Source organism: Heloderma suspectum, chromosome 11, assembly GCF_057233095.1.
Source record: "Heloderma suspectum isolate Gila_16-S chromosome 11, 16-S_ref, whole genome shotgun sequence".
NCBI lineage: Eukaryota > Metazoa > Chordata > Lepidosauria > Squamata > Helodermatidae > Heloderma > Heloderma suspectum.
Genome location: NC_139468.1, coordinates 17537174 through 17560496, shown reverse-complemented (window position 1 = coordinate 17560496; position 23323 = coordinate 17537174). Strand labels below are relative to the sequence as shown.

The 23323-nt window shown below is 45.3% G+C and overlaps 1 protein-coding gene across 9 annotated transcripts in view; it reads left to right on the top strand.

Annotated features, from left to right (window-relative positions):
• CPEB1 (cytoplasmic polyadenylation element binding protein 1) overlaps positions 1 to 23323 on the top strand; it is a 67396-nt gene that overhangs the window by 40593 nt on the left and 3480 nt on the right. For 6 of the 9 annotated variants that reach the window (XM_084817038.1, XM_084817037.1, XM_084817041.1 and 3 more), the window contains 7 exons: positions 6115 to 6332; positions 8620 to 8866; positions 10061 to 10174; positions 15239 to 15328; positions 17852 to 17988; positions 21143 to 21341; positions 22552 to 22646. In XM_084817038.1, coding sequence (XP_084673164.1) covers positions 6115 to 6332; positions 8620 to 8866; positions 10061 to 10174; positions 15239 to 15328; positions 17852 to 17988; positions 21143 to 21341; positions 22552 to 22646 — 1100 coding nt within the window. Of the gene's footprint in view, positions 1 to 6114; positions 6333 to 8619; positions 8867 to 10060; positions 10175 to 15238; positions 15344 to 17851; positions 17989 to 21142; positions 21342 to 22551; positions 22647 to 23323 lie in introns of all 9 variants that reach the window. The other 3 variants (XM_084817034.1, XM_084817036.1, XM_084817042.1) reach the window with 1 other exon arrangement.

Below are 23323 nucleotides of genomic sequence, written 5' to 3'. Positions count from 1 at the left end.
AATCTTTATTATTAATTCCAATAACTTACAGCACCAGAAAACATCATTAAGTGCTGGTTTTGAACTCACCCCTATGCTTGAAGGATTGCCTGTTCCCATATGTACTTACCAAGCCCTAACAACATCTGTGGAGGGCCCCCTCACTTCAAAGTGCAGAGGGAAGTCCCAAGGGAGAGGAAATTCTTGGCAGTGGCCCCTGGTTGTGGAACACTCTCCCTAGAGAAGCTCATCTGATGCCCTTTGACACCAAACGAAGACCTAATATCTTCCATTGCTATTTGAGTCTCTGGTGTTATGATTGGTGTGTTTTGGCCTATGAGATATCTTCTCCCTGTGTTGTGATTTTGATGGATTCAACTTCAGGATGTTAGTACTGTGCTGTAATTGTTTGTTTGATTTGTTGATTTTATCTTTTAAAGCTTTTTATTTAAAATACACATTGCCCAGAGAAACCCAGTTATGGAGCAATTTAGAAATACAACAAATTAAACCTTGTGAAAATACTAATTGTTTAGAAGAGTATCAGAGGATTCCAGGAAGTTATAGGTCGCTCAGTGTGCTCCCAATGAACCGGTGGAAATTGAAGGTAGAATTTTAAAAAGCCATGCTGAGGAAAAATTGGCACAGCTTCTGCAAGTGGAAGTCCAGTCTAATCTTTTAGAATTCTTTGAGTGTCAACAAACAAATATGTAGTAGACAGTGTTCAAGCAGATGTCATAGATTTGGATTTGTCGAAGCTTTCAACAAAATCTCTGAATCACTTAAGAACTTAGCAAACATGAGAAGTTTTATGGATTGGTAACTGATTAAATAGGAAGCAAAGGTTAGACATTTACTCCTTTTACAATGAAGGTGAAGTAAGCAATCCTGATCTGTATTGGGATCAGTGCTTTGTAGCTTATTCATAAATTCTCTGGAGTCACAGTGAACACTGCAGTAGCTAAGTTAGGTTTGCATGTTACTTTACTGTTCAGGATGGTGAAATTGCAAGCAGGTTGAAGAGCCCCCCAAATATCTCTTCAGCCTGGGTGAATGGGCAACCAAATTGCAGATTCAGTGTAAGTGAGTGTATGGTAATGCACACTACAGCAAAATAATCCTTTCTTCATACGTATGCCGATGGGAGAGGGGGCTGCTTTGGCTGTAACTACCTCAGAAGAAGATCCAGAAGTTGGCGGAAAGCAAACCAAAAAGGTAAACTTAATGTACTGTGGCTCTGAAAAAAGAGTAAATTCAGTGTTAGGGATTTAGTAGGGAGAAGACTGACAACACTTCAAATGCCACAATCCTGTCATGAATCTTGGAGCAGCCATACTGAGAATATTGTGTAGAGTTCTGTCCACACTATCTCAAAAAGGATATAACAGAAAATGCCGAAAACGTCAACACTGGCTTTCCACTAATGGCTTTAAATAGGGATTTTAAAAATTGATGTTGAACAAGCCTTTCATTGTCTACTGCTTATGATCCTCCATGTCCCAACAACAGAGATGTGGTGGTTGGGATGGAGGACAGGGCCTTCTCAGTGGTTGCACCTAGGCTATAGAATTCTCTGCTTGGGAAGGCCCAGCTTGCTCCCTCATTGATGTGCATTTTTGCTACCTCGTGTACATCTTTGTGCACAGTGTGCAGCTGCTGCTGCAAAAAAAGGCAAACTCCATGTTAGGCATATTTAGGAAGGGAATTGAGAATAAAATTGCCAATATCATACTGTCTTTATATCAGTCTATGGTGCGACTACACTTAGAATACTGGGTTATAGTTCTGTTCACCACACCTAAGAAAAGATACTGTGGAGCTGGAAAACGGCAACTAAAATGGTCATCTGGAGCATCTCCCCTATGAGGGAAGGTTGCAAAAGCTGGGATTGTTTAGCATGGAAAAAAGAGGGTAAAGGGGGACATGAGAGAGGTGTACAAAATTATACATGGTGTGGCAAATGTGGATAGGGAGATCTTTTTCCCCTCCTCTCTCATAGTACTAGAACTGATGGGGTCATCCCATGAAGCTGATTGGTGGGACATTCAGGACAGATAAAAGGAAGTCCTTCACACTGTGCATAGCTAAACTGTGGAAATTGCTACCATATTTAAGGTTTTGCCTGATAATTCTTTTTAGTATGTGTTTCTTTGGCTGCCTTAAAAAAAGCTATTGTGAGCCACCTCAAGTATTTCTTTAGAAATGGAATGGCGGGATATAAATGTTCCAAATAAATCAATGAGAACTAAATGAAACCTTCCCGTGTACAGATCCTGGGGACAAATAGGAGAATGACTATTGATATTATGCCCTACTTGGAAGCTTCCTTTGGCAACTGGACACTTTGTGGAAATGGGTGGCAGGATTAGAAAGACCCTTGAGCTAATCCAGCATAGCAGTTTTAATCTTATGATTAAAACACATGCGTAGATGGAAAGTCTTCATGCGGTGCAATCCAGCCACGTTGGCTGGGAAGTGCCATGAGTTATAGGACTTTTTTTGGTCTAAACATGCATAGGATCTTGCTCTTAGAACCCCTGCGTCTGGAAACTAGCATGATTGCAGTCCTTCTTCTAGAACACAGAGCTCTGAAGCCTCTAATGCAGAATGCAGTTGGTGCTGCAGAATTCTGAGAATCTGCACTATGAGTGGGAGTCAGTATCTGAGTCCTCCATAGTTATAGAAAGAAACGTCGGTTGATGTCTGCTACATGCAGAAGATCTGAGTAAGGTTTCATTTGAGGTGGGGCAGGTGGTTATCAGAGGCAGGGCCTTCTTGGTGGTGGTGCCCCAGTTGTGGGATGGTCTTCCCATAGAAGTTGCCTGATGCATGCTACCTTATCGTCCTTTTAGCACCAAAAACCCTTTTTTAATTTTCCCAAGGTTTTTAGATGCAATTTTAATTATACTGACTGTTTGATCTTCTGGATTTTATTTTTTCTTGTATTTATATTTTAATTGTGTTGTACTTTTTGTTAACTTCCCTGGGAATATAATTGAAAGGTCATTTAAAATATACTTACAAAAAATAGGAGGGTTGTGATACTTAATGTTTCCTAGACACATGGTCTTTGCATCCTGCACTGTTTGGTCTTTGCATCCTGCACTGTTCGAGTACCACCTTGCCCGATCCATGATAAAAATGGAACAAATGAAATCATGCCAAATGTGTGGCTGGCTCCATACCAAGACTGATTTGTTAGGTTTATATGAATATAACAATCCCAAGGTGGTTCTCTTAAGATGGCTGCAGCCTTCCCAAAAGCCACTCTGGCCTGAGGAACAAAGTACACATTAAGTTAATCATGTGCTTTGCCCATAAACAGGCCGGCCCTACTGTTAGGCAAGAGTGAGGCAGCCGCCTCAGGCGGCAGATGGTGAAGGGTGGCAGACAGAGCCGTGTGGGCAACGCAGCCTCCCCTGCATCCTCTGAGTTACCCTGCTGCCCTCAGGTGTGGTGGGGATTCAACTGCTACTCCAGTCGGCTTCTGTACATGGAATGCGGGGAGCTGCCATCTTGTCCTTCACCTCAGGCAGCAAAATGTCTCGGGCCTGTAAGTGCAGGATTTTTCTTTCACAAATAGCCAGAGCAGGCCCCCTGATCAAGATCGGGGGGGGGGGGAGTGGGACTTTAACCCCTTGTCCCCTGCTGTGATCCTGCTATAGATCATGAGGGCACCTGATATTCGCATGGGGGAAAGTTCCCACTCCTCAGAGATAGGATGGTTGGGCGTGTGGGGAGAGACATGTGGGGAGGAAGCTCTTCTGTAGTTGGGTTTCTTCTGTTCAGACAAGTTGCTCTCGGCAGAGCCTATAGCAGAGCTCCGGCTTGTTGCTTTAACGTCTAAATATAAATGTTCAATTGATGCTAACTTAGCAGTTGCACAGTATCTTGTCCCCTAAGGATCATCAAAACAAAACTGCAGGCTCCTGGGTGTACTGGTGATCCTTGTTAAGTCCCTCTCCGGGGTTTGTTTTTTGTTTGCCATAGTTGTCTTAAGAGGCACCAGAAGCTGGCAAATGCTGAGAAGCGCTGAGATCTCATTGGGGTTTCAACTTAGAATTGCACCCATGGTCAGCAATAAGAATCCAGAATAAATAAGGCAAATACACAGTAAGAAGATTGGTTACCAGTGATTGGCATAGTCTGTGATGAGGCTACTTGGGGGCAGGTTGGATGAGTTGCCCCAGACTAGCATAGGATCTTCTCCATATGATTTGGCTGAGGAATTGTGCTGCCTCCACTAGATATGCAACTTAACCTAACATGGACATACATATTCATAGAAGATAGTTCTATTTTTTGGATACGTATAACTAATATATATGGGCATTATTTTCAAAAATTTGTTTGCGTTTCCCTAAAACATCTTGTTAATGGGTGTATGTATCTGCTAAACAGACTAAGACAGGATTCACACATCACACTAAGTCATCATGGGTTATTGTGTTGTCTGAATGCAGCACGTTTTTCACAGGGTGCCTTATTAACCATGCAGTATGGTTTATTTTTCTTGAACAAGCCACCTTGAGAACCCATGGCTTGTTGTTGGGCTGTTCAGGGTGGGTAACAAGCCACACTGCATGGTTAATGAGCAACCCTGCAGAAAACGTGCTGCATTGAGAAAACACGATAGCCCACCCTGCGGAAAATGCACTGCGTTCAGACAACATGATAACCCATGGTTCAACAACAACCCTCACTGGATGGGTTACTGTGTTGTGCAAACCCATGATGTGGGGCAGAAAATTTTCCGGTGCTTAAATTATCCGTGGAGATTTTTCCATTCCATAAGTTCATTAGTAACAATGAATGGCTGCCAAGTACAAATAGAATATTACACAAGCTTGAGTACAGAATATCCACTTGCTGAATGTTATAGGTACTTTAGGATTATCCCGGTGTATTTGAAATCTTGAGGACTAGAAACTTCATTGAAAAGGCAAGGTAAAGTTTTCTATTTTGCAGATGTGCATGACACCTACTAAATAGCCTAACATGGACCAACGTATCTTTCCATACTCTTGCTGTCAGTAGAGACTCTAGCTATTTGCTTTAACACAAAACATACAAGCATTTATCCCTCTGTTCATAAGAGACAGGCAAGGGGAATGCCAGCGTTTTTACAGAGCACTTGCTTGTCAAAACCAGCCTGTGCAAGGTTCTGGCTGGAATATACGACCTTCAGCATGCAGCTGGTGATGGGGCCCATGTGCCTGTCTGTGACTAAAGAAAGTACAGTCGTGTGTAGGAGGAAATGTGTGATAAGTCTTTGGGTGGTGGGGGAGCAGTCTCTGGAAGAGATGCGAAATGCCCACTTCAGTGGGGTTTATAGCTGTGGTTAAAAATTGACCTCAAAGCATTACAGATGACAGTGGCTTTGCTTAGCACCCCCACTAGACACTTTAGAGTGGTTGTTGTGAATAACAAGATGAAGAAATGGGAAATTTTGGCAGCCTTGGCAGTTGGATTTTTGTAGGGGGAGTGAGAGAGTGTGTGTAGGAGGCTGTCCCATACCACTGAAATATTTGTGTCGATGAGTCTATATAATATCTGGGTGACGAGGCTACTGTGTCTCTCCTTGTAGCTTTGGCATGTTGTTCTCTCTCGGAGCAAAATGGGGATTTAATGTCCGTGTGTCCTGCTGATCTACCTCCACTATCTGAGATGCAGCTAGCTTCTAATCAGCACTCTGGAAGATTTCCCTTGTACGCTAAAGCACAGATGTCAGGGTGCTGCCTGCAGCAGCTGATGGGCGAAAAGCAGCCAGAGCACAGGAAAGCTGAAACTGCTGCTTGCATGAGCCAGCACTTAATTTATTTTGCATCCTGGAGAATGGGTGCCAGTGTATGTATGTTATAGGTGGGGCACCTGCATTGGAGCAGCGCAACACAGTTAACTAAGCTCTGCAGACGGTGCGTCAGGGACAGTCCTCCTATACCCTGGCACAGGCTTGCTGAATTGGATAATGTTTATAATGTGCATTCCATTCCTTCTCCCTCCTCCTCCCCCCCTTTTTTTTAGAGCATGCAAGCACTTTTTTTTTTTTAGAGCAAGTTAAAAGGAGCATAGAGTGGTGCATGCCTTTGAAGCGCAGAAGTGTATAATATATCATCCCTTTTGCTTTGTTTGCAGTTCTTAATATGCTTAGCAATCCCCTGGGAAAAACCCCTTTGGGTTTCCTGCCACTAGATCCCATTGGCTCCGAGCTGACAGAGAACCTTCCAACCCCGACTTTGAGGAGCTCTCGCCTGGACAGTAGCCGTTCACTCCTGTATTCACGCTCCAGTAGTCCCTCTGACTCGGACACCAGCGGATTCAGTTCTGGTTCTGACCATCTCTCAGATTTGATCGTAAGTTGTTGGGATTTTTTTGGTCTCTGTCTATTGGGAAACAAAGGGAATAGATTGCAGTACATGGCTACTACTGGGTTGTGCAAAAACACTGAAGACCTGATCTGATTTAACGGAATTTCAGAACACATCATCTGCTTGCAGACTCCGCTCCCCACCCTCTCAAATTCGTGAGAAATGGGAGAATACTCAAGTAATTGCACATGGATTTAAGTGACTGTTCTTTCCCAAAGCATTGGTTTTTAGAGAAAGAATAACACCTGCACCAGAGTTGTCCTTCATATTATGTTCGTGGAGAAGACCATGACAACAATCAATGGGAGATCTCCCATGTTCCATTGGTTCCGCTAATCACTGGTCCATTGATCCTCAGTGAGCTTATATTGCAGACATTCATTTTGTGCTCATGCAAAATTGTGTATTACAAAGACTTGGGGTCGAAGGAGGGTTTTGTCTTGTGCTAGGCTTGAGGGTAATGATAGAGGATGTGTATATCTCTGGGCCTGTGGGGGCTAAACAGTTAAGTACTTTAACCAGAAATCTAGTACAAAATAAATGGATTGTGCAGTATACACTTCTTGGGTGTACTTCTCGGCTTCTGTCAAAATCCTTTTTGGCTCTAGAAAAACAATAAATGGACAGCAGTTGTGGGTTGTTTGGGCGAGGGGAGGCTTGAAAGACTGTGAATTTTGATGTCCCTTATTTCTGATCTTTTGGTATCTTTTTTTACCATACTTTGCAAAGAAAGTTCAAGCAAGGGATAGAAGCATACTATATGGCCCCTACATGGGGCTGCCCTTGAAGACTATCTAGAAACTGGAAATGGTACAGAATGCGGAAGCTAGGTGCCCGGATCATATTATTCCTGTTCTGTATTGTTTACACTGGCCACCTGTTAGTTTTCAGGCCCAATTCATGGTTCTGGTTTTGGCCATTAAAGCCCTAAATGGTTTGGGTTTCAAACATCAATATAAGAAGGTAAGAACAAAAAACTTCAAAGAAAGATGGAGAGATTTATGCACAGAATAATTCAATAGAATATATTAACTTTTATGTTAATACAACAAAGTACTTGTACAGTGACCAAACACTGTGGTAAAACTTCAAAACATCACAATCACAGCCTATGCATACAGAAAGACAGAGAAAGGTTACTTATAGTAAACAAGCCGACAAGTACAGTCTAATAAAGATGCCCATAAATAAATGCCAAATGCATTTTGAATCTACAGTCTTCTTCAGTGGCACATATTAAGATTAGGCAAACTACTTCAGAATGAATCCAGAAGGCACAGTATCTGTTATCAGGGCACAAACGCATATAATTGTAGTTATTTGTTCTGTCCTATTTATATTGAAGTTTGTTTTTGTGTGGTCAGGATACTGTTCTTCTTTGCTTTACTTGGGCTAGATGGTTCAGGACCATGTTATCTGAAGGACCATCTACTCCTGTGTGAGCCTCCCCAAGCATTAAGATCTGCATAAGAGGCTCTGCTCTTTGGCCCTCCAGCGAGAGTCATTAGGTTGGCAGATACTAAGGGTAGGGCTTTCTCAGTAGTGGCCCCACAACTTTGGAACTCCCTCCCCAGAGAGAGATACATATGGCTTCCTCAGTGCTGGCTTTAAAAACAAACCTTGGAAGGCACATTTATTCCAGGCTGTATTTGGTGTTCAACAATCATTAGCTGCTGCTGCTCCTTCTGCGTATGTGTGTTTAATTATAGTTGTATGCTATGGTTTTTGTAATGCACTGACTTTTGAGGGAAGTGCTCCCTGAAAGGCAAGCTAAAAGTCTTTTAAATAAATAATAATTAATATATGAAAGCAGAATTTCTCTGTTGTTCAACCCAAAAGGTTGCTCACTTAAATCATGGGCTTGGAGGATTCATTAGAGTAATGGAGCACTTTTGCTTGAAGCCTGCAACAGGTTTTTGCATTTAGTTGACACAGTAAGCTAGTGAAAGGAAATTATTAGTCCAGTGAGGGTGCAATCCTGTGAATGTTTACACAGAAAAAAAGCCCTACATTCCCCAGCCAGCAATAGTTACATAACAAAAAAGTTACAAAGGACTTTTTTCCTGTCTAAACATGCATAGGATTGCGCTGAGTGATGTAGAAGCATGGAACTTTTAAACGGAGGCTGGATGGCCATGTGCCAGGGGTGTCGTAGCAGTTGATTTCCTGCATTGGTGGGGGTTGGACTAGATGACCTTTGAGGTACCTTCCAACTCTGTGGGAACAAGTATGTAGAATCATAAACAGTACTCTTAATACCTTTCTCTTGCAGTCGAGCCTCCGTATCTCCCCGCCTCTGCCATTCCTGCCTATTGGTGGTATTACCAGAGATTCCTTAAATGGAGCAGGATCCCACCTGGATCAAGATCAAGCCACTTTGGCTGCAGTCACTTCAACCCCAACCAGCATGCCCAAGCAATGGCCCGGAGCATCCGCGTGGCCTTCCTGGAATCTACCAGACTCCCCAGAAGATCCATTCAGTATTGAAAGGGAAGCGAGGCTACACAAGCAGGCAGCAGGTAAGCCAAGGGACAGCCTGGGCGGGGGGAGAGGTTTTAATGCTAATCTAATCCATCCATTTTATCCCACGTGCTATTTAACATATGCATGAAACCGCTGGGAGAGATTGTCTGGAGATTAGGGGTTTGGTGCCACCAGTATGCTGTTGACACCCAACTCACACCTCTCCTTTCCCTCTAAATCCAAGGAAGGTGTTCTGGTTCTAAACTGGTGCCTGATATTGATAATGGACTGGATTGAGGGCAAAGAAATTGGAACTTAATCCAGACAAGGCGGAGGTGCTCCTGCTTCAGTTGAAAGACAGATCAGGGAATAGGGCTTCAACCTGGGCTAGATAGGGTTAGACTCCCCCTGAAGACTCAGGCTTGCAGTTTGGGTACTTCTGGACTCGCCCTTGAACCTGGATACCGAAGTCTCAGCAGTGGCCAGGAGTGCGTTTGCATACCTGAAGCAAGTGTGCCAACTATGCCCATTCCCAGAGATGTCTGATCTGGCTTTGGGTAGTTACATCCCGTTGTACTACTGTAATGCGCTGCATGTGGGGCTGCCTTCGAAAACTGTTCAGAAACTTGCAGCTGGTCCAGAATGCTGTGGCCAGACTGTTGACCAAGGCCAGTTACAGAGAGCACGCAACTCCCCTGTTACAAGAGCTTCACTGGCTACTGGTCTGTTTCTGGGCAGAATTCAAAGTGCTAGTTATGATGTATAAAGCCCTATGTGGCTTGGGACCAGGCTACCTGAAGGACTGCCTTCTCTCATAAGAGCCTGCCTGGGTTTTTAGATCTTCAGGAGAGGCTTTCCTTTTGATACCACCACCTTCAGAAGCATGTTTAGTGGTGGTGAGCGAGAGGGCCTTCTCGGTGGCTGCTCCAAGGCTGTGGAACTTCCTGCTGATGAAGGCTAGTTTCGCTCCTGCTTTGCTGTCCTCCCACTGGCAGGAAATGACCTTTTCATTCAAGTAGGCCTTTGGCGTGTAAGTGGGTCTGTGGAGTTGGATGTTTTTATCCTGCTGTTGCTGTGTTTTCTTTGTATGTTAATGCATTGATTTACAGTTTTAATCATGTTTTATTTATGATCGTAAGCTGCCTTGAGGCCAGTTTTCTTGGTAGAAAGGCAGAGTACAAATCAGACAAATAAATGATCTGTCTCTGGCTCCTGGACAAAGCTTCTCATTCTGTGGATTTTGTCTTCAGCTGTGAATGAGGCCACTTGTACGTGGAGCGGGCAGCTCCCGCCCCGAAACTACAAGAATCCAGTCTATTCCTGTAAGGTGTTTTTAGGAGGAGTCCCCTGGGATATCACAGAAGGTGAGTAACCAGCAGCCTCCTAAGACCTGTAGTAAGGCAGGTGGTGCAGTGAAGAGCTCCACTTCCTAGTGGCACTTTTCCCTATGCATCATGGTGCAGGGAAACTCACTTCATGTAGGCTCTGCTCCTCATTTACAAGGAATGTGTAGCAGCATACAGGCGGTCCCTCCCATTTGGCCAAAGCAGCCTTTCCCAGCTGGTGCCCTCCAGATCTGTTGGACTTCAACTCCCATCATTCCTAGACAATAATGGCAACAATAATAACTTCAAATAAAATGAAAGCAAAGCAGAACAAAGCACCACCAAAAAGCGGGTGCCAGATAAACTCTATATTCTCCTGAGTAAAATCCAGGAGCATGACACCAGACATAGTAAGAGCCCCTAGCTCGGTGGTAGAGTACATGCTTTGCGTGCAGAAGATCCCTGGCTAAAGCAAAAACGAAGCATGGCTGGGAAGACCTTTGCTCAAGAGCCATTGCAAGTGATGAGTAGATAACACCTAACTAGCTGGACCCATGCTGTGATCCCATAAAAGGCAGCTTCAAAATATATCGCAATATTAGTTTTGTTTATTCAGTAGCTTTAATAAAGGGATGTCCTTTGTGGGGAAATGCAGCCCGCTTTGCATTTGTTTATTAAGGACCAACCAAAATTCCACAAAAATGTGCAAGCTTTCAAGTTGTCCAGAACTCTTCATCAGGCTAAGTGGTACAAGAAGTAGAGGATCCCCTGCTTTTTGTACCCTGTAGCCTGATGAAGAATTTTGGAGAACTCAAAAGTTTGCACACTTTCATAAAAATTTGGCTGGTCTTAATTGCCCACCTGTGAATTTGGGTGTTTTTTTTTTCAGTGTGGCTCATTTTTTACTAGAACCTGAAATCCACTAACCATAGCTGGTGCAAAAGACATACACTTAGAATTAATTTTTTAAAAAGCAAAGTAGATCCCGCACAACCTAAATTCTGCCCACACCTGGTGTAGAGCATTGGATAGAACATTGGGCTTGGATGGCTAGTTGACATCCTTTGGGACAGACAATGCAGTCACCACTTCGCAGCCACCCGTGGTTTTCTCCCGGAAAATGCAGATTTTCAAGGAGGCGTTTTGCTGTGATGGTTTTCGTTCACTGCGGGTTTCCCGCGGTTGCGAGCCATCTGTCCCTTCCCCAAACTGACTTCGCATTTTGCAGTGGGCGTGTTGTAGGCATGCGTAGTGCTTGCGTCACTCTGTGATGCCCCTTTACTCCCCCCGTCCCTTCGCAGCTGCGCAGTTACAGAGGCACAAAGAGGCATTTTCATCTAATCACACTTTCGCACATTTTTGCAGCTTCATATCTTCGCAATGGTTGCTTTTGGACTCTGTGCCCAAGGGCCAGGGGGATCTTGAGGGAGGGCCAACTTAGCTCCAGCCACCATTTCTGAGCGATGGGTAGGCACATACCACTCATGCTTGTGAGTGTGAACCATCATGAGAGTCTCAGGCTGGAGAACTGACGAACAGATGGCATGGAAATGAAGGAGCACAGAACACCCACTTTTTTACTTAACGAGGGACGGAAAGACACAACAGAACCCCTAAAATACAAAACAGCCACTGAAGTTTTGCACCCCCATGCTCATGGGACTACACAGCTGTGCATTACAATATAATGGCAAAAAAAGGGCGTGGTGGAGTCTGTTAGGGAAGCTCACAGTAAATTGTGAACATATCCCAGCAGAAGCTAATTCGAAGCTGAAATGTGAAATGCTGCGCAGTTGTGACGGGATGAAGCATGAAAGCGGTGCCGTGTAGACGGGGCCTTAGAATGCGTGGGCTGGTGGAATAATTCAGAAGCTAGCACCAATTTTTCCCCACATAATAGCTATTGTGTGTTTCACAAAATACCACTTAAGCATTCAGAGCAGCTGAATTACATGAGGAAGGAATAATTCAAGTGTTGTGCAATCATTATTGGGAAGGGGGAAATGCATGCATTATTAGTGAATAGAGTTTTGGGTTGGATATAGAAAATCAGGGTTTAAATCCCTACTCACCCAGATCCTGTTGGGTAGCCCACTATGCCCATTTCATACATTACTGGTGCAGAGTGATGCCTGTCTTCCAAGGAAGTGCAGTGCTGACCAGGGAACTTTTCTGATGTGACCTTTTCCTCCCACATGGCTATGGTCCATTAATGGATTTCCAAACATGCATTATTGATGTAAACCTGAATGCAGCCATGGGGAAGATGCAACAGTTGTATCAAGCCTTACAAGATGGCTGTAAAGATAAATGCGCATAATAAAGCATTCCATGTTATAGTTGCTACAGAAATGTGGGAACTTAGGAAGCTGTCGTACAGCAAGTCAGGCCATTGGTCCGTCAAGCTCAGTACTGTCTACGCTGACTGACAGTGGTTCTCCAGGGTTTCAGACCAGAGCCTTTTCCAGCTCTACCTGGGAGGTGCTGGGGATTGAACCTGGGACCTTCTGCATGCAACGGAAGGCGCTCTATCATTGAGCTGGTCCCCTCTGCAGCTCTGTAAACTATTATACCTGCTGGATCTCCAAGTAACTTAACCCTGAGGTTTCCAAGATGAAAAATGTTGACATGGATAAACCCACGCTGTGTACACATGGCTGTGGCATTTCAGCGTGTTCCCAGAACTTGGGGCGGCCCCAGACTAGCTGCCAGCAACTGGCGCCCTAGGCGAACCATGCAGTCAGCACCTCAGACCCCTTGGGCAGATGTGGGCTGAGGTTTTTGGTAAAATGGGAAACAGTTTGCTCCTATTTCCTGTTTAATGTTTTTAAAGTGTATTTATTTAAACAGTCATAATTACTGTGGTTTTCTGTCCTTCTGTTTATCCAACCAATGTTTCTGAGATCAGATAAAACAGAAACACAAAATTTTCATTTTTATTTGTATTTGTATTTTTATTCGTGTGTTTTCCCCTCAAATTTGTCCCACTGAGCTTGGTGCCCTAGGAGACCACCTAGTTCACTTATATGGACAGGCTGCCCCTGCCGGAATGTAAAAGTAACACAGGGTATGGCCCTGAACCAGGGGTGTAACCATTCCTAGATGGACCTAGGGCTCCTTGAAATGATAAATGTGTATTCTGTGGTGCTTTTTATAAGGCTGGGCTTTGTCCTTCACTGAGCTCATCTATAAGCTTGGAAGAATCAGAAAGTAGAACTTTCTTGTGACAGTGCTGCTTAGAATGCAGAAAAAATTGGCACTTCTGGGAGAAGTTTAGATGAGAACTTCTCTCTCTGACATGGTAGCTTTTTGACTTCAAGATGTGGATTTTATGTTTGAATGTTTTCTTCCCCACCAAATAAAGGCAACCTTTGTAGCGTTACCCTTAAAGGCATCCTAAAAATAATTTTAAATAAAATTAAATTAATAGTAAAGGTCAAAAAAGTTCTCCCAGTCCCAAACTCTCGTCTGCTCAATACCAAACTAACAAATACAGAAACCCACACTGCTGTACGTAGTACCAAAAAAGATGAATTTTAATACAAAATAATGGAAAATAGCACCCCCAGCACAATGTTAACATGCACCAGAAAAATTAAATGTCTGTACATATAAAACGCTATCATAATATGCTTTGGAACATAGGAAGCTGCCTTATACTGAATCAGACCATTGCCAACTATCTAACCCAGTACTGTCAACACTTGAGTGGCAGCAGCTGTCCAGGGTTTCGGGCAGGATTCTTTCCTAGCCCCAACTGGAGAAGCCGGGCGTTGAACCTGGGACCTTTGGTATGCAAAGCAGGGGCTCTAACACTGAGCTATGGCCCCTCCCTATGCTGTAATGCTTACAGCATTATTGGCAATACATTAATACTGCCGGTTCTAACAATAAAACACAATAGCAGTGTAGGTAATAAACACATTGCTGGTGACTGCCAAGTGTGACATTAAAGAAATGCACACTACAGTATCTGATAACATCCCCGTTTCATTTTTCATCTTTACCTGTTCCTGTTTAAACTGGATCGTTAAGCATCCGGAGATCTACCTTCTGCCCAACCCTGCTTTAAACGATTTAGTAGCCAAAACATCGTAATTATTAGGAGGAATCCACCTCTGCAACCTGCCCCCCAAAAGTCCATGCAAGATTATAAAAACAAAAGCTAACCTCCAAATATTTTAGACTTCAATTCTCATCAGCCCCAGCCAACATGCCCAATAGTCAGGAATGCTAGGAGTTGTAGCCCAAAACATCTGGAAAGTACTGGTTGGGGAAGGCTGAGCTAAATAATTGTATTGCTCTCCTCACTTGCAGTCTGAAGTGATGCATTCCACAGAAGACTGCGCCGCATGTCGTATCAGAATCTTCAGGTTCCCTTAGCCAAAAGAGGAATACATTGGCTTGCTGCCAGGAGTCTGGGCCGTAGCTCAGTGGTAAAAACCACCTGCTTTGAGTGCAGAAGGTCTCAAGTTCAACCCCTGGCATCTCCAGGTAGGGCCGGAAAAACCCTTGCCTGAAATCCTGGAGAGCTGCTGCCAGTCCGTGTCAACAGTACTGGGCTAGGTGGGCCAAGGGTCTGACTCGGTGGGGCTGTTCACACAACACGCTAATCCATACTCAGTGGTTGAGTGTGGGTTGTTTTGAACCATGGTTTGTTCGTTGAACCGTGGGTTAGCATGTCTGAACGCAGCCAGGGTGGCTTGTTAACTATGCAGTGTGGCTTATTTTCTCGAACAAGACACCTTGAGAACCCATGGTTTGTTGTTGGGTTGTTCAGGGTGGTTAAGAAGCCACACTGCATAGTTAACAAGCCACCCTGGCTGCGTTCAGACAACACGATAACCCACCCTGCGGAAAACTTGCTGTGTTCAGACAACATGCTAACCCACAGTTCAACAAACAACCCATGGTTGAAAAGAACCCACTGAGTGTGAGGTGGTGTGTTGCGTGAACAGCCCCAGTATAAGGTGGCTTCCTATGTTCCTAAAAGAAAATCCACAAAGCATAGGCCCTCGCACCCCATGCATGCATTGAAGTGTGAGGTCAGGTTGGGTGATGTTTTTCTTTTCTTGCCTCTGACTGACTCTCTCTTCCGTGCAGCGGGTCTGATCAGCACTTTCCGTGTGTTTGGCTCGCTGAGGGTGGAGTGGCCTGGTAAGGATAGCAAGCACCCCCGCTGCCCTCCCAAAGGTAATATGCCTAAAGGTAATACAGACATGGTAGGAACCCTTTTATCCATGCTACGTATAGAGCACTGAGGTCTGCTGGGCTAGCATGGCTGCATGTTGGTGACTGGATGGGTGGAGCGCCATAAGATGCAGGCCTCACTCTGGCACACAGGTTCTTTCCATTCATGGAATCTGGTAACTTGCTTGGGTCGGGGTGGGGAAAACCCCACACACGGGTGGCCATTCAAGAAAAATATAGGGTGGTGGAAGCTGGGCTTTTGGAATTTGGGATGGGAAACTGTTGCTGTGGTTACCACTCCTCCCACTCACCTGTATCGAGGGCATGATTAGAGCTGACTTAAATCACCAAGCAGAAAACTTTGCTTTGCCAATAAGCCAGCATTTAGGAAGAGGCGAGCTACATTACTTGAGATCCATTGTCCCTACTGCTCAGTCTAGGAATCCAGGGTGCTTCCACACTAGCTCCCCATTGATGCCATTCCGTTACTCATTCCTGGCAATTCGGATGCGGTTTCTCCCAAAGGGTTGCATTCCCATGTTTTCCCAGGTGCTGTCTTAATGTCGTTTTTTTTAGAAGTGTTGCTTGTGGCAATTTGTGCAGCTGCCCTAATCCTTTGTAGGTGTGAACTGATTTAGCAGTATTCTGTTTGGGAAATGCTGTTTCTGACATGGTTGGTGTAATCCTGTGTTGCTCGATTATCTGCATATCCTGCAACGGTTAACCTGTTCTAAAACACCATCCTTCTCTCTCCTGTTCAGCTATGGGGTTTCTGGAGAAACCAGGCCAGCTTCACCTCAGTAGTGAAAGAGATGCTCCAGATTCTCTTTGAAATTAGCTGGAGTTGGTACAGAGGTGAAGGGGGAGTTGTGGTTGAAGGGAAGCCCGGTTAATCTTATTACTGCTACAAGCAGAGCACAAGGATGAGGTGGGTGTTGCTGAGACTTGAGAGCGCTGCCTTTCCCTTCAGATGGGCCTAGGACTGCTACACAGGCAGACAATCGGTCATATAATTCTGTGTCTTGGCCTACAAATTTCCCCTGGCTTCAAACTATGTCGACTGCTAAGCTGTGTACTGGTTAGGGAAGTCTGCCCCTTGGGACTGAAGATGTTTGTGCAGGCTTCAACCACATGGAGACGTTAAAATTAATGACTTTAAATTAGTGCCTTTAAAAAACTAAATAACCCTGACGTGTACACTCCTAGGGTCCCCTTAGTATGCATGCCAAGTTTCAGATGTCTAGGTTTCATGGTCTTTGTGCTGTGGGGCTGACAGATGGATAGGCAGACGCACGTGTTTTATTGTTATAGATATGTTGGCTCACTCCAGTGCCGGCATGTGCACCCTCGCTTTTGGTGGGAGGGGGAAAACACCCCCCCTTGGAGCAGCAGCAACTGTGGCATCAGGAGGTCTTCTGGGAGAAATCATAAGTAGGGTTGTCGTTCTCTTTCCCCCTCCACCACTGCCTGCCTTGGCAGGCCCTCTAGGAAATGGGAGGAGGGTGGCTTAGTAGTTTCGTCAACATAGTTATCCTGCCCTGAAGAAGGCTGACGATTGCGTAGTATTAACTCAGAAATGGGGCCTGACATTAGTATTGCATTAGTAAAAACAACCAACCCTCACTTTTTGTAGTTTAGAAGTACCCTTGGTGTTCTGGATTGATCAGCATGCAGTCTCCATGCATCCTTTGAACATTTGATGGAAAAGATTCCTCTGGCAGATACCTCTTTCTGGAACAGAGTCTGGCATAACTAAGAATTGCTCAGTTGACCCAAGTCTTTGTCTTGCACTAATGAAAGTGGTGAATGGAAATGAGCAGGACATGGCCTCCACTAGCAAGATTACATTACAAGAAAAGAGCCTAATGGATGGTTCAGATCGGTGAAAGTGCAGGAGTGCAGAACCTCATGTCTGGGGGCCAAATTGAGCCCACCTGGGGACCCAGTCTGGCCTCCCAGGGTTCCCCAGATGGCCTCACCCAGTTTCCCTAAGAACCTGTCATTCTGTGGTTTCCCGGCTTTCGTGCAGTTTCGCCCCATTCTAAAAGGTTGAGATGCCTCACCTAAGGCTTAGTTACTGTCAGGGAGGGCTTTAAGCTGCAATGGGTTAGTGTGCTTGGTTTTTTGGCCCAGCCCCTTCTTTGCTTTCAGCTCTACCCACCACTGGAATGTGACCCCTGAGAGCTTCTCCGCAACGGAATTGGGCCCTCAGCTTAAAGAGGTTCTGCACCCCACCCTGTGCTGTAGGCAAAAGGCCATCTTCCCTGATCTTGCGAGCAATGAGAGGAGAGAGAATCGGGGACGGATAGCCCTGGGTAGATGTAAGTGTGGGGCCTCCATGTTTGGAGGCAGCATGCCTCTTCTGATTACCAGACGAGGTGGGGCATTGCTAATATGCATCTCCAAAACATCTAACTGGCCACTTTTTGAACTAGATGGATCTTTTGATACAGCAAGGCAGTTCCTAGGAATGAGGGTGTTTGCATGCGTCCCACTGTCAAGTACATTTCCTGTCTTCTGCCCAAGGCTATGCCTACCTTGTGTTTGAGTCGGAGAAATCGGTGCGTGCTCTGCTCCAGAATTGCTCCCGTGACGTGCTGAGCCCCAGTGGCCTAAGCGAGTACTATTTCAAGATGTCCAGCCGCAGGATGCGCTGCAAAGAGGTGAGCAAACGCAAACCTGCACAGTCCAAACAAAAAACAAATGAGTGCCTGACCCTTGATTTCCAGCTTCAGCATCCTTGTCTTTGTCTTGAAGCAATGGCTTTGTGTGGTCTCTAATGCCCCTGGTCACGTCGTCTTCTTCATTATTATTATTGTCATCATCATTTCTATACTACCCAAAGCTGAAGCTCTCTGGGCAGTTCACATCAATTCATAAAAAATACAAACAACAACATTACAAAATACAACATTATGGTAAAAACAGTCTATAAAAGTTTAACATACAAAATTTAAAACAATTTAAACAGTAAAAAAAATTGCAATAAACATTTTTTTAATAATAGACCTGCTAAAGACAGCTGACATAAGCGCCCCATCATATGCCATTAAATGCCTGGGAGCAGAGGGTAATCTTAACCTGGCACCAAAAAGATGGTAGTGTCATCGTCACAGTCGGGGGGCCACCACAGAGAAGGCACTCTTCCTTGTCGCCACCTTCTGAGCCTCCCTTGGAGGTGGCACTCGTAGGAAGACCTCAAATGTTGATCGTACTGTCCGGGTAGGTTCAGGGCGTTCCGTCAGGTATTGCAGTCCCGAGTTGTGTAAGGCTTTATAAGTTAAAACCAGCACCTTGAATCGGGCTTGGAAACATGCAGGAAGCCAGTGCAAGTGGGCCAGAATTGGTCTTAAATACTCATGCCTTCTGGTCCCCATTATTCATCTGGCTGGTCCCAGTCTTGGTAGACTACCGCCATGAAGGAGGGGTCAGCTTCCAGTTTATACAAAGGAAGATTGTTCCACATGTTGTGTAGTTGTAGGCTCCAGGCTTGTAGCTTGAGTCGGGAGAGACAGACAGTGGTACCTTATAAATGAGGCTGCTTCTGAAGCCCTCTAAACTTAGGGAGTCAATGAAAAAGATGGACTTCCAGCAGCAGTACTGGTCATGTCTTGTAGAGGCTGATAGATGCTGCCAGAAGCTGTTTGTAAGCCTGTCTTGCTAGAATTGGCAGGAAGCTCCACATCGATCTTTCTCAACAATAGGTCCTTGTGCTGGGGGTAACTGGATGGACAGTAAATTCACGAGCAGTGCAGCCTGTTGCTGGTTGGCTTCTGGCTCCCTGCTCAAGTGGATTATTGTGTTATGCAAACCCAGTCGATATCTACTAAAGGGTCCAGTTACGGAGAGCCTTAAATGGAGGTTCCAGCAGTTAAGTCAGGCCTGCAGAGCAAGCAGGGCCAGCAACTTGAATTTGCAGCCTTGACTGGCTGGGGTGGCCCTCAATGTGTGCCCTGTGGACAAAGCTGTCATGAAGGGTAGGCTGCTGAACCAGCTGCAGCTCCAGAAGAGAGGATGCTTGGCTGTAACATCTGGCTTGAATGCTGTAAAGCCAGTTCACTTGGCGTCCTTTAACTAGGGCCCATTCCTGAGCAAGGCACAAGCCAAAAGGGATGGCCCAGGGTGTCTTGTGACTGCAAAGAGGGTACTGAGGACCCTTCTGCTTGTACACCTTTCAGCTGCTTTTCTAAGCCACTGGAGCTTAGCGAACTGCTCGACTTATCCATTAGTCCACACGCCAGAACACAGGAGGGATTGAAGGAAAGCACATGGCATCTTACAACTTCTCCGTTGCATTCCTCTTCTAGTTTTTTTTTAAACTGAAGTCGCCCAAATTAAAGACAAGGGTAGGGTGGGTGCTGCTAGGCAAACTATCCCTGAGGGTATGTCAGCACCAAAAATCTAAACCAGTTTAGCTGTCCCTGCTTGCATGCTCTGTGAAATGCAGTTTAGCTGAAGTGGCCCTTGGGAGATTTATATATTTTATTAGTAGTAGTAATACTTCTATCCCCAAGAATCTCTAAGCAGTTTGATTTGGTTGCTGCTGTGCACCCGTGGATTTAGGGCTATGTCTTGTGTCATTGTGGTAGTCCCTGTCGTATCTCTTGTCTCTGCTGTAATCTGGGAAAACGTTGCATCACTTTCTGTTTGCAGAATAGTTTCCATGGTGCAAGCACGTGTTTCTTGGCACAGAACGGCGACTGCCAATCCTGCTGTTCACAGGGCATGTGTAATGAATGTCTTCAAGATGGAAATGTGTTGGCTGAACTGAATGGCAAGGGGAAAGTAGCCCCCTGTTAAAAATGCATGATATTGCGTTGGTATAGATTGGGGAACTCTGCCTGAACAGAGTGGGGAAGAGGAGAACTCTTTTTCTGTCTTCAGCAGTGGCTTTAGCTTCCAGAATGGATGTTGAGTACAAGATGTGTGATTCTGGGAATACATTTGGAGCATATTACCCTGGAATATAAGGGCAGCACAACAGAGGTAGCCGTGCCGGTCAAGGAGAAAAAATCCAAAATCCAAAGTTGGACAGTACCTTTATTAGGGACCAACTGAAATTCCAAAAAAATGTGCAAGATTTTGAGTTCTCCAGAACTCTTCATCAGGCTAGGTGGTACAAAAAGCAGTGGATGAGGGAAGGAACAGAAAAGTCAAAAAATATTTTCCAAAAACAGAGCTAGAGCTGGTGTACTTTCAGAAAAGGGAGATCAGCCATGGCTTCTCTATCCCAACATGCATTGCTAGCTGTAATTGATACCTGCAACACCTACTACTAATTCATTCAGATGGGAAACCTCCATTTTGAAACTGGGTCTGTCTAAAGTGAAAGACCTCATAGCCACAACATGTGGCCAGATATCTGGACTTTTCTGTTTCTTTCCCCATCCCCTGCTTTTTGTACCACCAAGCCTAATGAAGAGTTGTGGAGAACTCAAAAGGTGCAGAGTTTTGTGAAATTTAAGTTGGTTTGAGTAAAGGTGTTGTCCAAGTGGCTTAGTTGGTGCTGAAGGTATTCAGCCCCCACCCTGAGTACGTCTCTGCTAGTTCTGATTACCGTAGCAAAAGGCCTGTTATACAAAACATGGGTCGTCTGAATGTAACAGAAGCCAGCGATGTGTCGGTTGCTGACTGCTTGGAAGGTTACAATGCTTGAGTTATAGTTGGAAGGCAGGCATGTGGAAATGGTAGGAGGCTTTGGGTTGGCTGTGTGCTTTGAGTCTTGCATTTGAAGAAAGTGTTTTTAAGGGAAGGAGAGATATGAAGTGGTTTGTGGATGACTTGAACAATGCAGAGACTTCTTTGGGGTGGCTTCAGGTGCAGGTGATCCCATGGGTCCTGGCAGACAGCAACTTCGTGCGCAGCCCGACTCAGAGGCTTGACCCTGGCAAAACCGTCTTCGTGGGCGCTCTTCATGGGATGTTGAATGCAGAGGCCTTGGCGGGGATCCTCAACGACCTGTTTGGCGGTGTGGTGTATGCAGGTATTGACACGGACAAGCACAAGTACCCTATCGGTAAGTGAGGCCAATCAATGACCTATCAAGTCATTTTTCAGTGGTATTGGTGGGGGTGGGAGCTTTGGTAGTGCATCGGCATGACTGCCTTTCCCTGGTCATTGGTAAGTGAGGCCAATCAGTGACTTATCCATTCATTCTTCGATGGTATTGGTGGAGGTGGGAGCTTTGGCAATGCCTCGGCATGACTGCCTTCCTCTGGTCAAAAATGTGTAAAGATCTAGCCTGACAAATGACAGGTGTCTTGAATGGCTAGGTCCGCAATTTCCATCCAGCTTATTTTTATTTATGACAGTATTTATAAACTGCTCCACCTTGAGAGATACTGAAGCGGTGTACAATCATTGAAAACACAGGATACAAAAAGTTACAGAAAAAGCAAATAGATCAATAAAGCAGTGGCTGGGATTTACTCATCATCCAGGAAAGGCTTGCCTGAAAAGAAATGTTTTCAGTAAACACCGAAAACAATGTAGCGTAGGTGCATTCCTGATCTCGGTTGGAAGAGTATTCCATAGGGTGAGAGCCACCACACAAAAGGCCCTACTCCTGATGGTTACCAGGTGGGCCTCTGACCCATATGGGACCAGCAGTAGTTGCACTGCTAGACTCTGAGGAGGAGTTCAAGCCATGACACCAAATGATAAGTTTGGTGAGTGGCTTGTGATCACTTTGGCTGAACTGCTTCCCTCTGGCTGGGCTGTTTCCGACAAGGACTTGCATGCTTGATGACTTATTTGTTCTCCCTGCCCCCAAACCTTCGGAACAGGCCAGGCCAGGGATGCAGGATCTCAGGCCCTGGGTTCAAATGTGCCCCCCCCCCGAGAGCCCCCCAGCTCTCACCCCCAGCCCCCACACCCTTCCCCCCAACCACCAATTGTTTGGTGGGTTCCTGACATTTGTGCTGTTTTCCTCCCATTCTAAAAAGTTGAAATGCCTCTCCTAAGACCTAGCTACTGACAGTTAGAGATGGCCGAATTTCCCGTCCATGTTGCAATTTTTTTTAGACATAATTCCATTCCTGCATTAAGCTGTGATGGGTACATAGCCAAATGCTGCTCTGAACGCTTGGGTGTTCTCTTTCTCCCCCCATCAGTACAGCAGATCTTGCAATAAGTTCTGTGTGTGCCGTCTCGCAAGTCTTGCTATTGGCTAGGTGCAGATTGTTCCTCGGGCAGCACATTTTACTAACGGGCTGATTTGGTTTCAGGATCTGGCCGTGTCACCTTCAACAATCAGCGCAGTTATCTGAAAGCAGTAAGTGCTGCATTTGTGGAGATCAAAACAACCAAGTTCACAAAAAAGGTATGACACTTCAAATGAAAACGCCGGTTCTATAGCAAGCTTATTGGGCAGAGATACTAAAGCTAGGCAGTGCTGCAGTTGGTCTGCAGAATCAGAACTGAGACTTTTAGTGAGATGATAATGCATCCTGGAGTCTTCAGCAGAAGGGGTAGAGCCTACTAGAACTGGACTGTGAATAAGACTCTAAGCTATGAGGACTCTCTCTCCCCGCCCCGAATACTGAGGCCTGCAAGGAGAGTAGGGAGTTGGAAAGTAATAGCAAGTATAAAGGTTTAAGGAGTCCATTTAGCCCAGAACTGTCTACTCTTGGTAAAGATTGTCTTCCAACCCTACTTCTGACCTGGAGATGTTAGGAGTACCATGGGACATTCTGCAAGTAAAGTGGATACACTACCACTAAGCTATGACACCTTCCCCAGGATCTAGCCTAGAGAAAACCCCTCTTCAGGTCTGCTGTTGAGTTTCTGCTTGAGCAGTACAAGATATCTGCCTGAGGATTAAGATCTACCAAGGAAGCTTTCCTCTGAGTCCCACTGTTGGGAGCTGTACCGTATGTGGAAGTGAGAGAGAAGGCCTTCTCAGCTGTGGCACCCTGATTGTGAAATGCCCTCTCCTTGGGGGCCAGGCTGGTGCCAGTGCTGGCCACATTTGGGGGTGGGAGTCATGGAAAGCTGCTT